The sequence below is a fragment of the Vigna unguiculata genome, chromosome 8 (genome assembly GCF_037176805.1).
Source record: "Vigna unguiculata cultivar grain cowpea cultivar isolate G323 ecotype 2 chromosome 8, ASM3717680v1, whole genome shotgun sequence".
In the NCBI taxonomy this organism is placed as follows: Eukaryota; Viridiplantae; Streptophyta; class Magnoliopsida; order Fabales; family Fabaceae; genus Vigna; species Vigna unguiculata.
In genome coordinates this window covers 30,254,622-30,269,713 of record NC_140799.1, presented here as the reverse complement: position 1 = coordinate 30,269,713, position 15,092 = coordinate 30,254,622, and the positions used below count along the sequence as shown (strand labels likewise).

Sequence of the window (15,092 nt, the reverse complement as noted above, 5' to 3'; positions counted from 1 at the left end):
AGGACTTATATTTTACTATGATGGGAATGACACATAAATATGTGTGAAATAACATGTTGTTGAGATATATTTTATTGCTATGTTTGAATGATGAATGATATATGTTTAGTATAATGTTGATGATTTTATGTTGTCATTGTGTTGTGAGACATGTGATGATGCAATTTTGGGGCATGTTGTAGTGTATGAGTATGCATTTGGTAATATGGATGTGAGCCTGGATGACTATTGTGTTAAGAACCCGTGTTGGAGTGCCTAAACCAGTAGTTTCATGCTACTAGTATAGCGTCTGGCAATATGAGGAAAACCGTCAAGCGATAGTAGGAAACAGGAAAGGCTTGTGTGTTATGGCGCCCAACGGTGATATGGAATTGTCAGGCGGTCTGCATTGTCATTTCGCCTGGCGGCGCTTAGGTTGCGCCAGGCGATGGTGCAGTGGTAGTGTGAGTTTGTGATATGTTTTGCATGGTGTCACAACAAAAATCGCGACAAGACGACGAACCAAAAATAAAATATAAAAAAAGGTTTTTGGAATCGCCACCATAGTTATTATAAAAAATAATAAAAATAAAATAAAATAAATAAATAAATAAAGATGACAGAAAAACAAAGGAAACAAAAAATATTTTTTTTTGTTTTTTGGGCCCGACAAGGATTACTCCTTACTCCTACGTATATCCATTCATAATGGAGAATCAGGGTCACGTAGTTCTTCATGAAAAAACGTTTTGAAAAAAACAATTTGTTCGAAGATGTTGATATCACTTTCTTTTTTAATATTTGAAAATTTTGTATTTTTTCTTTTAGTAATCTTATAGTAAAACAAAGGTATTAAATACTAAGACGGTGCGAGCGGTCACACAAGCACTTATACATTTTAAAAGTTTAAAGGGTATTTAAATTATTTATTTGTTATTACTTCCTTTAAATAAGAGAAAAAAACTTCCAAAATAAGATATGATACCCAAAACGTGACTATTATATTTCCATAATTTATGAAAACATTAAAAAAGAATGAGATAACGTTTAGGATTAAATATATTATTTTATTATAAAAAAAAGTTTTAAAACGCTTAATATGAAAAATATGGCACAACATATTCATACAATGTTAAAAACATGATATCTCTCACTCATTCATGCAACAACGTTCACAATCCAATGCAATCAACAAACATTAATTATAAAACTAATGAACCCATAAATGTATGACAGTAATTCTTTTTCCATATAAAAAAGAAATAGTGAAAACATCAAATTCAACCAAGATCACAACCACATCTCGAGAAATAGTGCATAACATAACCAAATTTAGTTTCTGCGAATCTGAACAAGAGATCGGACTTACAATAGTTGTGTTGAAACACCAAGAAGCACGTGGAGGTGGCGATCGAAGGTGAATGGGTCTTTTATGTGCGAGGGTTAAAAGAAAATGTGTGCTTAGGGGGAGAGAGGTCTCTAGAATTTTGAGAGAGAAAAATCCTTTTTTCTTTTTTTTTCTGATGGGTTTATATTCACAACATTATAAATCTAATGTAATCTCATAATAAAGTTCTGTCTTAATTACAACGAATTTTAAAAGGCAAGAACTAGTCTTAATATTATCACATTATTGAAATCAAATCATAGAAAAATCAGAGCACAAAATCAAACGTGATCAGCAAAATTGATTCTAATTAGTAAAAGAGATATTGCTTTGAATCATATTACTACTTTCTTTATCTGGAAAAAGAGGTGTCATAAAATCAGAGTACAAAATCAAACGTGATCAGAACATATTAATTATAATTACAAAAAAGATATTTTTGAGAAATAATTACTATTTTCCTCATCTGGAAAAGAGGTGTCATAAAATCAGAGTACAAAATCATAGTAAATGATTCTAAATATTAGAACATATTTTGTTTCTAATTATTAGATTAACTTTTGGGCTGCTGTTAGTTGCAAGAAAAAACGGTGTGGGTGTATAAAGTATTTTGGGCTAAAATAGAAACAAAGCCTCAAAAGAAAATACATACAAGATTAAAACAATATTTTTTTTCTTTTTATTTATTTATTTAATATTATCATTATCCTATTATTATTATTTAGACAAAGAAAAAAACAAAGAAAAAACTTAATTAATTAAAAAAAACAAAAGCAAATATTATTATTATTTATTTAGCCAAACGAAATTGGGTGTTGACACATGGCTTGTTGTGTTAGTCCTGGTTTGGGATATGCTTGATATTGTCATGAGCAGGTAGGTTCATGACTGGTGATGAACACGTGATGATATGAGCGAGGAGGTTCATATCCTGATACTCTCGTGTAGGGATACGAGCAGGAAGGTTCGTATGTTCCGTGCTCACACTTGAGAGATGTTACGAGCGGGGAGATTCGTAGCTGGTGGATCAAGTGTGTTAGACTACGGGCGGGGAGGTCCGTAGAGTTGGACTACGAGTGGGGAGGTTCGTAGAGGCTGGACCACGAGCGGGCAGGTTCGTGCAAGCATCGTATATCATGAGTTCATGGTCAATTATTTGTGTGACTTGCAGGTTGAAAAACCTTAGGGTATTAAGGTCTTGGCCAAGAATTAGCTAGAATAAAATAGTTGGGTGTATCTTGATGTTATTAACTTATATGTTAATTGTTATGAGCTCACCATTTCTATGTGTGTTTGGCGATGATTGTGTGACTTGTCACACGAAAGTAGATGACGTTCCAGGTGATGCTGGTGAGGCATAGAGCCGGAGAGGGGCTAGCGTGGGAAAGCTTTTTATGGAAGTTTACTATCATTTTATTTTCAAATTTTTGTAGTAAATTGTATTTTTAGTGGAATATGAACTATTATAAATTATTAGAACACTGTGGTTTAATTAGATGAGTATAGTAAATGTTTTAATTTCTCACATTTTGGGAAAGAAATTTAAATAAATGTGACTTTATTATTTCTTTTATTTTATATTATTTAAAATTAGTAATATCTGATTGGGATGTTACAAAACCGATATGATCTCATACCTTTATTTTAGTCAACATATACTTGTTCTCTTTGGCTAAGATGTGGAACACAATATATTTTATTTTAAGGCTAAGGGTAAAAGAATGAAAAAATTATGCTAAAAAAAAGGTAACAACAAACATTTAACATGTATCAGGGTTGGCTATTTGGTTAAGTAGCTTAAACATACCAAACAAAGGCCTTTATCGTTTATAACCAATTATGTGATTATATTAACAAGAATTAGGTAAAAATCAATTTCATGGAAGTAACTACTTTCCTTACAGCTCTCTACTCTCAAAATGATAACACTCATATGCTTTCAATACTCAAATGTTTTCATACTCAAATATCCAAAAATTTGGTCATACTCTCACACTAAACAAGGTCTGACTAAATATAAACATATCAAACTATCTCACAATCAAAGTATGCCACAAGTAAACTCAACTGCATGCACAATTATGAGACAAGAAAATCATTGCTCAAACGTATTCTAACTTAGTTGACCATTTAAACATTCAATTCATATATTTGAGGACATGATTAGAAAAAGTTCAGAGAGCATTTAATAATTAAGCATGTTCAGACACACATTAAAAATATTGGGTTGCCTCCCTACAAGCGCTTGTTTAGCGTCTTTTAGCTCGATGCCTTATATTCAGTGTGAGATTTTTTTTTTGCATTTTGGTGGGTCGCTTGTTGAACCAATACCATATGCTTCTTTGTGTCTTATCTTCATTTTCATCAATACCTGACACTCATATTAACAAAAAAGATATTCGAACAAACAAGTTATCCTAATTTTTATACAACAAAAATTTGAGATTGGGAATTTATAAAAATAACAAAGAAACAAGTGAAAATATAGAAACTAAGAAAAAAAATTGCAAAACATAAGCACACCAACCAAATAATAACTCTAATATGTAGAATGATTAAATAGATTTCCCAAGTACTTTGGTTTGTAATGAATACTACTTTCCCTATTGTCTAAGAATAGACACACAAATATCTCTTGTAATGTCTATCTAAGTGTGACATACCTTACCAAATCTCTTGGACTAAGCATGCATCAAAACTTGCATTAAGAACTAGAATAGTGAGAGCCAAACACACAATCCCATTTCTGATGAATTGCAATATTTGGTTTGATTTCATTAATTAGGCTGCTAAAATCCCATGTCTAGGACCTTTCAACAACTAGATCATGCTCTAATGCGTACCCAAGACAAACATTAAGCACAAACCAAATCAATGGAAATAATAAAGATCTATAAACCAACTGCATAAAAGAAAACACTAAAAAAATACAAATAACAAAGTCCAAAAGAGATACAAAAGCCCAAATTGCCTTGTGTTTGAACATAAGTCCCCAGCAACGACGCCAAAAACTTGTTATGAGATTGGCAAGTGTACCAAATCATACAAGTAATAAAGTGGAAGGTCCAAGTATTGTTTCCCAAGAGACTTGTGAAACACTTGGCAACTCTTGCAATTCATAACTCAATTAGAAAAATAATTTCATAAAAACAAAAATAAAACTTCTTTTGTATTTTTATATTTTTATCAAACATATGGTGTGCAATATATGATAAAGGCTTCTTTGGGATTGGGATTCATGATCCAATTCAAAGCAAAAATATCAAACAATAGTATTCTAATTCATACTCTAGCATTCACATATTATGAAAAATGCCCGGATGTCTTAGCGACAAGTCTAAACTTGAATAATAAAACACTAATGTGTTAGTATTTTTTATTATAAGTTCGCATTAGTGATCGAAATTTTGATGTTATGAATGAACAATGATGTACTCTATGTCTAGATGCACAACCAATATCAATTAGTTGTCTACTCTAGTCTAGGTTCTAATATTGTGTCCAATGATTAGATAGCCACAAATATGCAATCAATAATTATGATGTAGTTAAAACAAGAATAGAACACGAGAGTGATGGAAAATAATCATATCGAATAGTGAAATTTACAAAGAGTTAAGAACACATTACACCCAACCCCCATGAATAAGGGAGTTAGCTACTCCTTAACATTCTGAGTACTAAAACAATGATGAAGATGGATGTCTCTAGCCTTCAGAATGTGCCCCTACCTTTTTCTCTCTCCCCCAAAGGGGGTTCTCCCCCCCCCCCCCCTTCCCCCAAAGGGGGTTTCTTTTTTTCCTGAAGGATTGTTTTTGAACTATGTCAGACCCTCAAATTATAGACTTTCATAATTAGAATGGGCCTAAAATTTGGACTTGATTTGGTACTTGAACAAATTGTAAGAGATAATCCTTGATCTATATTTTGTAATCTTTAAAGATTTCATATCTTTGAATTATTCAGACTTGTAATTTGAGTAACCAACTTTGTGAATATCTGGTACTGATGATAATATTTGACTATTCAATATTCCACTTATTTTGTTGATAATCTTCCCAAATATCTGAGATTTCCACTGATTTGCAAAATATGATCCACACATTTATCTTTTCCACTTTTATTTAATATAACCTAAAATATCTAAAAAGATAATTATAAAATAACAATAAAAGATTAAAAAAAATAAACAAAATAAAAAACATAATAATACCAATTATCACTAGGCCAAACCCATATTGTCATCCCTAGTTGTCACTCTTATCCTTCATCTTAATTGATTTTATCAAACTCTTATGAGTTATACTCGTTGCCTTAGTCATTTATTAGAACTTTTATATGTTTGTCACTTTGTTTAATGACAATAGCTTTAAATTTCTTGAATATTCCATAGACTTTTAATCTTTGTTTAATGAAACAAACTCATGTCATTCTAAAAAAAAACATCAATGAAAAGAATAAAGTATTGTTGAGTGACAATGTCCTCATTGATTCACTAATGTTTGTATGGATTAATTTCAACAAGTTCTTTGCTCTCCATGCTTTATCTATTGAAAATGATAATCTATGTTTTATTCTGAGAATACATCTTCCGTAGACTTCATTATTCACTTTTAGTTATGGTGGTAATCATGTCATCATATTCTTCTAATATAACAACTTTATAGTCTGGTTACTAAAATGACCAAATCTTTGATGCCAAAGCCATAAATCATCAACTTGGATTATATAGAAATATTAGTAGTAAGAAAACATTATTGTCTTTTCATTTTAACTTCACAAATATCTAGTTTATTATTGTCAAAGATTTGACAAGTATCTCCTTTGAAGTGAAGAGTGTACCTTTTCTTCACATTTAACCAATGCTTAATATTTTCTTTTCCTTTTTTCTTTTGATAGGAAAATGTTAGTTACTTGGCTAACTTGAGTGTCAAAGTGTCATTTATACGCACATCTCCATATTGGCTCTGAAGATGTGAGTACTTAGAACATATCAGTGTGAAGGCATGAAGTTATGACTTGGACCACATGTGGAGTTGGGGGGAGATCTTTAAATTAAGGTCTATAAACAAGGGAAATAAAGGAAAGAAAGAAATGGAGAAAATTCTAAAAATGAAGAAAATTTTAAATATTTTTCTAAATCCAATCAAGATAAATATCTTCAATGTGGTAGTTGCAAGAAGTCAAATCACTTAGAGAAATATTGTTAATGTAGCAAAAAGTCAATATATCAGCATTGCAAGAAATTTGGATATTTGAAGAAGAATCGTTGGAGCAATAGTAAACATCAAGCAAATCTTTTTGAAGTGCAACATGTTTTTGTAGTACTCGAGATTCTAGTGATGAAATAATCAGACGATACTTGGAATGAAAATCTCTTGAGTAGGAGTTATAAGGTGACATAGTGTTAAAGCTAGAAGAAAGGGTAGGAGAGGTTATTGGTTCAATTGCCCCCGCTAACATTTAGGAGTTATAAGGTTGGTTTGGTGGGTTTAGAAGAAGGGTCAAAAAGGTTGTAAGTTCAACTCCATCCATTAACAAAATATTAACATGGGCCCTTACCTGATTGGGTCTGATCCATAAAGATAAATTACTAGGATTAAGTTGCTTAATGATGTTGGTAAAACGGTTTAACTCTTAACCTTATCCATACTGAAAAGATGACAAAGGCAACATGATCTTGACTATTACCAGGTTGACAACATCTCAGTTATTATTAGGCCGAGATGATCTCGTTGTAGGATACATTAAGAATAAGAACATTCATTTATTATACTTGTTAAGATCAAGATGATTCGAAACACTTATCATAGTCCTAAAATACCATTGGTTGAACGGTTATTATGTGAATGTCGAAATGATCTCGTATATATCTTTATTAAGTGAATTTTGAAATGATCTTGGTTTACCACTATTATACATTTTCGATTTTTGTTTATATGTTTCATAAAAGCTTATTACTCCTGTTATCAACAAGGTAAACAAATCCTTTATTTGTTTAATGGTAGTCATAATTACATTATATTTGTAGAAAATATTAATTATAATTTTTTAAATAATTTTTTTATGAAGTATATATTTTTCACATAAAGCCGTTTAACTCACAATTTCTTTTATTTTAAAACTAGCGTAACACAGGCGCTATCGCGCCTGTGTGTATGTACTTTTTAAATATGTGTGATATTATATTAGTATGTGATAATATTATAATGTTATTAAGTTAAAAATAAAGAAGAAATATATCAGAACAGATAAAAATAAAGTGAAATATATCAAAACAGATAAAAGAATAACCATTGATAAATAAAGAAGAAGAGAAGAAGCATAGACATCCGATTTTATAAAAAATTTGTAAAAGTAACGATCAATTTTTAAAAATTTAATAAATTATTATATTTAAAGGGTAAAATCGGTATTTTGAAAAGTGAACACAAAAAGGGAATCCCCTTTATATATTGTTATAGATAAATAAATTTTAAGTAGTCTTCGACTCCTTCATATTTAATAACGTCTTCAAAATCATTTTACTTGTTCTCTTCGAACTACTTTTTCTGATCAAGTGTTAGTGTTAAAATAATCAGGAGCGATGAAATCATCCCTTCCAATAATCTCTCTCGAAAATTTTGAGACTTAAAAATCATAATTTCTCCAGTTTCTGAATAAATGAAGAATTATTAGAAACCTTTTGGATTGATAAGGTTTGTTTCTTTAAATAATTGAACATTGAAAATAACCTAATGTAACTCTGGTAGAAGTGTTATTAGTTGGAAAAATAATAGAAATCTATGATTTAATTAATGGAGGGGGAATACTAGGTGAGAGAATATTTGAATAAATATAAGTTATGAATTACACGATTTTATTTATGCTGCTTAGATATAGACACCTAGAGAATATGCTGTATATAATAGATACAGGGTGTTTGATTTGATGTAACACACTTAAATCCATTTGCTAGATGGATAGGCTATTTATAGGCCCTGTTCACCGCTTCCAAACCACGGTGGAAATATTCTACATCCTTTTACAAAGTCTAGAATAATTATGATGCAATTATCCGAATTTTTCTTCCGAAGGAGAGGTTATTGCTCAAATACATTTATTAGATTATTCTAGAAATTCACCAAAATGAGATAGGATTATGTTATTTGAAATTTAATTTTTCTTTTTTACATGTATTTGATACTATTTTTTAATATATTTTTCCATACATAAAATTTACTTTTTAAATTATAATTTTATTTTTAAAATAGGGTATCAAATGACTCACTTGGAAGTAGATTTTAAGGAGTTGAATATTATATATTCTAGGGAGTAGATTTTAAGATTAATTTAGGCTTAGTGATTTAGTATTTTATTTATTTGTTTGGTTTATTTTTATTTTTATTTTTTTTAGTTTCAACTTAATTTTTTAATTATTTAAAAAAGTTCAATTTAGTTTTTCAATTGTCTGAAAGTGTTCAATTTTTTAATCCTAATTAAAAATTTTGATTTAATTTAACCTTTTTACTCTTTAAAACAATCAAATTTTATCCTTTTCAATATAAAATCAAATTACAACTTATAAATACATGATAAAATATTTTTTTTTAATTTATAAATCAAATCATAACACCTAAAATACTCAAATTATTTATTTTCTTACATTTTACTTAAATATTAAATTTTTTACATTTAGGTAAAATGATTTGATGTATAAATTCTTTTTTCTTTAACATATATATGTAAGTTATTATTAATCTTAATTACTAATTTAGTATCACATTGAAAATAACAAATTAGATCGTTTTAGAACATAGGAAACTGAAGTGAATAAAAAATTTAAACAGTGACTAAATTGAAAATTTTTAAAAAACTAAACCTTTTTTAAATAATTAGAAAAACAAATTGAACATTTTAAAATATTAAAAAACAAAAATAAACAAAAAAAATAATAAGGGAAGCAAAATGAACTGATCCAAGAAATTATATTATAAAACTAGTTTTAACTTAAATTTGTCTTACCAACAATGAACTAGGATCTTATTTAGAAGTCTCTTACATTAAGACATAAACCATTGCCAAGACTACAATGGAGGTTGAGGAACTTTAGCCCATATATATGGTTAATACTAGGAGATGCAGACCCATATAGAGCTTCAATTCTGTATAAGCTTAGGTGAGAAGTGTTGCACAAATAATGAGCATGTACTTATTTTGGTAGGTGAGGGTTTTGGGTGAGTAGATTCACTGCTTTACTGGTTTTACGGTAATGTTGCAGAATCACCATTTTGGCATGTAAGTGTATCATGTTGTTTTCTAAAAGATTCCTTTATTCTGATGAAAAAAAGCCACACACGAGACATGAAGCATCTGGAATCTACTTTTAACTACGTGACACTGGTAGTGATAGGGTTATACGTATAATCGCTGAAATGAAGTGGCAGTTTCGATATGATTCTTAGCCATGTGGGGGAGTACTTGTTTCCGTTGAATTGTCTTCTACATACCTGTTTCTCGTGAGCTTCATTGCCATAATAATAGAAACTGTATTATTGTTCCACAATAGTAAACTTTAATTACTCTTAATTTTTTATAGACAGATTCTTATAGATAGGTAATCCTTTTTTCTCACCTCTTCTATGAGGTGACACGACATTGTATTATTCAAAGTCTTCAGATAAGATTGTTCGATTCCATTTAGAATATTAAGATTTAGCTGTCTTATCTTTGATCATAGGTTTTTTTTTATTAGGATTATATCGCTATCATTTCTTGTTTGTTATACGTTCATTAAAATCCCTACTGCCAAAAGTCCATTCTAATCTATGTCATAACCGTCTAAGATATATTCAAATTTTATAGATAATAATCAAATACTGCAGATAGAGGTTTCTTTTCACAGTGCAATTTTAATCATTATTTCCTAAACTGGTAATTTCTTTTTAAAATTTCCGGGCAGAGGTAAGTCGTATGAAAATGACACGATTTTGTCTTGAAGAAGCCGTGCCAAAGTGAGACAATTTTGATTAAGTTATACTAAAGTTGTATCAAATCACAGAGACTTCAATATCTTTGATGAAATCGTCACAAACAGATACAACTTCACTTAAATTAATTACGAGAATAATCAAAGTCGTGCTTCAATGATACGACTTCAACGAACCAAAGTCTTGCCATAATAGGACGACTTCATAACAAGGAAAGTCTTGCCATAATGGCACGACTTCAGTATTTGCTATTAGGAAAGTCTTGCCATAATGACATGACTTCAGTGTATTCAGCTATTAAGAAAGTCTTGTCATAATGGCACGACTTCATTGTTAATATTAACAAATGCAATGTAGTGCCTACATAAAATAAAAGTTAATAAAGAAAAAAAATAAAAGTTAAAAAAGAGAAAAAATTATTTCGTTATGATAATATTAAATTGAATAAATAAGTTAAAATTTTTATTGTATATATACATTATACAAGATATACAAAGGTAAAGAAAAGAAAAAAAAAGAGTTTTTAATAACAAATATATGAGATCCTATAATTTATTGGTTGATATATATTAAAATAAAAGTGAACAACCAAGTCGGTAAACCGAAGTTACGAGAGTTACATAAAATAAAATTTCACTATTTATTTGGGCAGTTGCTTCTATTATGATTGATACTTCTGCAAAAAGAACATTTTTTGGTTTATTTGGCAGTGACTGGTCCATTTCGCTTTTGTTGTGTCGCATGTGAGGGTCAAGCATTAAATTTGGACCAATATAAGTAGACCAATAATCTTCATTTTGAACAGGCTGAAAATGCACCTCATAGGCCTTGAAGATATTTTGGAGACTATAGACAGGGTCCACAAATGTCAAAGGCTGTAAATGGAAGGATGAGCTAACAGCCATTACATGAGTGCAAGGTAGGTGAAGAGCTTGAAACTCCCTGTAGTCACACCACCACTCAGATAACTTAACAATGTATGACATTGGTTGACGTCCAAGTTGTGGAGTGGAAATCTCCTGCACATCAAACATTGAATTTTGGCGATCATATCGACAAGCAATATTATCAGCCTACAATGCTGCCACAAATGGTGGAAGATATAAACCAAAGACAACAACATGAAGATAATGATGATGACAATCCAATTCGGAGCCCTCAAATAAGACCTAGATAACTGAAGAAGACCTCCTTGTGGCACAGCTCTCATAGATAACTTTCACGTCCTATTATAAGAAACCAAAATCATCATAAAATTTTTAATTACTTATATGCATTATTATTTAACTAATTAATATGACTAAAAAAATATTGAATTTTTATTCAGCCAAACTAAAGTCGTCGCAATATGGTACGACTTCTTCATTATCAATATAATACTGAAGTCTCTCCAATATGGAACGACTTATTCATTAACAATTTAATACTAAAGTCTTCCCATATTAGCATGACTTTGCTTAGAGTGTTAATTAAAGTCGTCTCGATATGACACGACTTCTCAACAACATAGAAGTCTCTCCATGTTGGCACGACTTTAGCTTATTTTAATTAAAATCGTCTGATGTTGGCACGACTTCTTTATTGTGAAATTGTACCATTTTGGCACGACTTACCCTTTGTTGGAATTTTAAAAAAAAATGCGCCACTTTGGTAATTGTATAAATAAATTACACCATTATGGAAAGAAAGTAGTAGATAGAACATCGCTTCCATTGTATAGTAATCAAATCTCATATCATGTTTAATTACTAATCTATTAAATCAAGTTAAAAACGATATGCCTCAACGTTAAATATGTGGCGATGAGACTTAAACACCAGAAATTAGTACACAACTCAATGAAGTGCTTCATAAAAGGATACTTAAATGTAAGAATTTTATTCACATAGAGAAAGGGTATTTTTATCTAAAAGGGTTTGATTCTTTCTCCACATGTAAAAATAAAGTTTTAACTATAACAAAATATGGATAAAGTTATTATATGTTTTATATGCCTTCTATTTTTATCCTGTAAACTTCATAATATGTTATATAAATTCGTACCATCATATTTCTTAGAAGTCAAAAAAATGTCTAACTACAACTTAATCTTATATTAATTAATCTTATGTTACTACACCCTAGCGACCAAACTCTAGTCAATCTATGTGTATGCACGTATTGGGCCGACCTCAAGTCGACCTATGTGTATGCACGTATTAGGCCGACCTCAAGCCTACCTATGTGTATGTACGTATTGGACCTGACTCGGAGCAGACCAAGGCGTGCAAATATCTTGGATTTGGACTAGAGCTGACCTCAAGCCGAAGGCGTACTGTGTCCAACCAAGAGCCGACCTACATACTCCAATGCACTGGGTCCGACCTGGACCCAACCTATTTGGAAGGCCCAATTCACTTAAACCACAACACCTCTTCCCTCAGAATAAACAATCACGTAACCACATCCCCACGAAGTTCGGGACAAGCCCTGCACATGTCAACCACCTACCGCGATCTTAGGAGGGCTGAAGAAAGGATGAGCTAGAGATATCTATAAAACTAAGCAGCTGCTCTCTAAAAAGGGATAAGAAAAAAGGACCGAAAGAGGCATGTCTAGAGAGAAAAAAACATTCCTTTGTAAAAACAACTGGCGAATAGGAAGAGTTACGACCACTATGCATCTTTCACTATCTCATCATCTTCCACTATCTCACACAAGCAAAGAAAACCCCTTTACATTACCTCACAAGGGTGAAAGAGTTGTCTGGATTTTCTAAGAACGAGGAACAACCTACCAAACAATTTATACAAGCAACGAACCCTACAACAAGTGGTTTCCAAACAAAAGAAGCACCAAACGTTACTCTCAATGGCTAATGATAAGCATTTATAAATGAAAAAAAAATGAAATAATTTATTTTAGAGAATAAAATTATGTTATAGACAATTAAAATTAAAAGATTGAAAAATTTACAAAAGAGATAGTTTTTACAAAATAGTTTTAAAAGTCGTTTTAATTTATGCAACTTTAACGATTCTAACTTTTTTTTAGAAATTACAAAATATTAAAAGAACATCCATCTAACAAGTCTTCCATTACCCAACTAATCAAACAAATAGTTATTGCCTTAACGTCTTATCTATTCATCAAACACAGAAGAACATTCATCATCTTCTCCAACGTTAAAACATATTTTAGTACAAAATCACAGGTATCCTAGAAGAGATAGTCCTGATCATGTAAGACAGGATTCGTATGATCTCAAGATTGCTACAAACCTCATATTTGAATGTAAACAGCTACCCAAGACGCAAGAATTCAGAGGACCGTTCATTAGGATTATTAATATTATCTAGCACCACACCCGAACATTGAACCAGTGATTTTCTGGAGGATCTATTTGAACCGCTTTTAACAAGGTTTGGTGAGGTCAAAGTGAAACCCCATTGTTCCTCACCATTGAACCTCTCGTACTGCACGCACCCTCTTCCACGTCCACTTCCCACGCTTCTTGTCCTATACCCCCACGTGCCACTGCTCATTCTCGTAAAGCATGCACAACTATTCGCACGTTTAAGCTTCGAGTTCATCATCTGGTTTTGTACCTCCTCCGGTAACCTTAGCGTAAACCTGTCATAGTTCTCCACTTGCTGCGCCAATTGCCCCATTGAGTTCGATCGCGGAAACAAGAGAGAGGATAAGAACCCTGTGGATCTCGACCGTGAAGGACGACTCTGATGCAACGAGTGAATCCTTCGAAGCAAATCCACCTTCGGTGACTCCAGTTCACCATGCCCTCTTTTCCCTTCCTCACTGATAACACTCTCGTGTTCATGTTCACCACTTTCGTCTTCATGCTCATGTTCATCGGGTACCTGAATGGACAACATGGGTAGCATGTTCGTGTTTGTGTCTACGTCTTCAGGTTGTGGAACGAGGTTGGCGCGACACACTGGACAAGTGGAGTGAGAAGCTAACCACACGTCGATGCAACTGGGGTGGTACACGTGGCAACATTTGGGGATCATACGAAGGGTATCGTGGTCTTGGAACTCACTCAAGCACACAGCACATGCTAAAGTGTCTTTTCCTATTTTGAAACTCTTCACGTCGGAGAAGAGGAATGTGGGGAAGGTTTCTATGGTGGCCTTGCTGAGACCGTTGGGTTCGCTTTGCGACGACGGGTTACCGATTGCGCCGGTGGATGCGGCGAGGTCGAGAGTGCCACGTTCATGCGCTTGTCCGTCGGAGCATTTGCGAGAATAGAGAGAGATGAAGGCTGAGATGAGGAACATTAAGGCGATGATGACCATGATGACGATCACGGATTTGTTGCTGCCGGGTTCTATTGTCGGAGTTACCGGTTGACCGGTTACTGGCAGTGACATGTGAATGAGAAGGTGCAACAGAGCGAGCCATGCATGGCCTTGGTCGAAACTGTGGAGTCTAATGAGAGGACTCTCTTTTTGCATGCTCTTTTATTTATTATTATTTATGTATCAAATGGTTGCATGAATGTAATAATAACTCGTTAATAGCTTGATGGTAAAAGATGAGCACTGGTAATTTGTTTTTGGTGTTGATGCATTGATCTTGTTTGAGTAATGATTAAGAGAAGAAGAAAGCACAAAGGAAAGACATGCATGAATATTATAATTGTGTTTGTGTGTTTAATTGGTGGTTTTGGTAGAAAATGTGGGCATTTTGCCCAACGAATCATAGAAAGCGTGTAAATTTGGAAGATGCATATTTTTAAAAATGTTAATTTCTCATGA

At 32.1% G+C, this 15,092-nt stretch overlaps 1 protein-coding gene across 1 annotated transcript; it reads right to left on the bottom strand.

The window, feature by feature from the left end:
- Window positions 1-13,589: 13,589 nt before the first annotated feature.
- Window positions 13,590-14,789, bottom strand: LOC114195044 (RING-H2 finger protein ATL34-like). Its single transcript, XM_028085441.2, has one exon. The coding sequence runs from the start codon at window positions 14,787-14,789 to the stop codon at window positions 13,617-13,619; it is 1,173 nt and encodes a 390-aa protein (XP_027941242.1). The 3' UTR covers window positions 13,590-13,616.
- Between the last annotated feature and the right edge of the window lie 303 nt (window positions 14,790-15,092).

Coding starts and splice junctions, on each gene's coding strand:
- LOC114195044 (XM_028085441.2), bottom strand. CDS start 14,789: ATGCAAAAAGAGAGTCCTCTCATTAGACTCCACAGTTTCGACCAAGGC.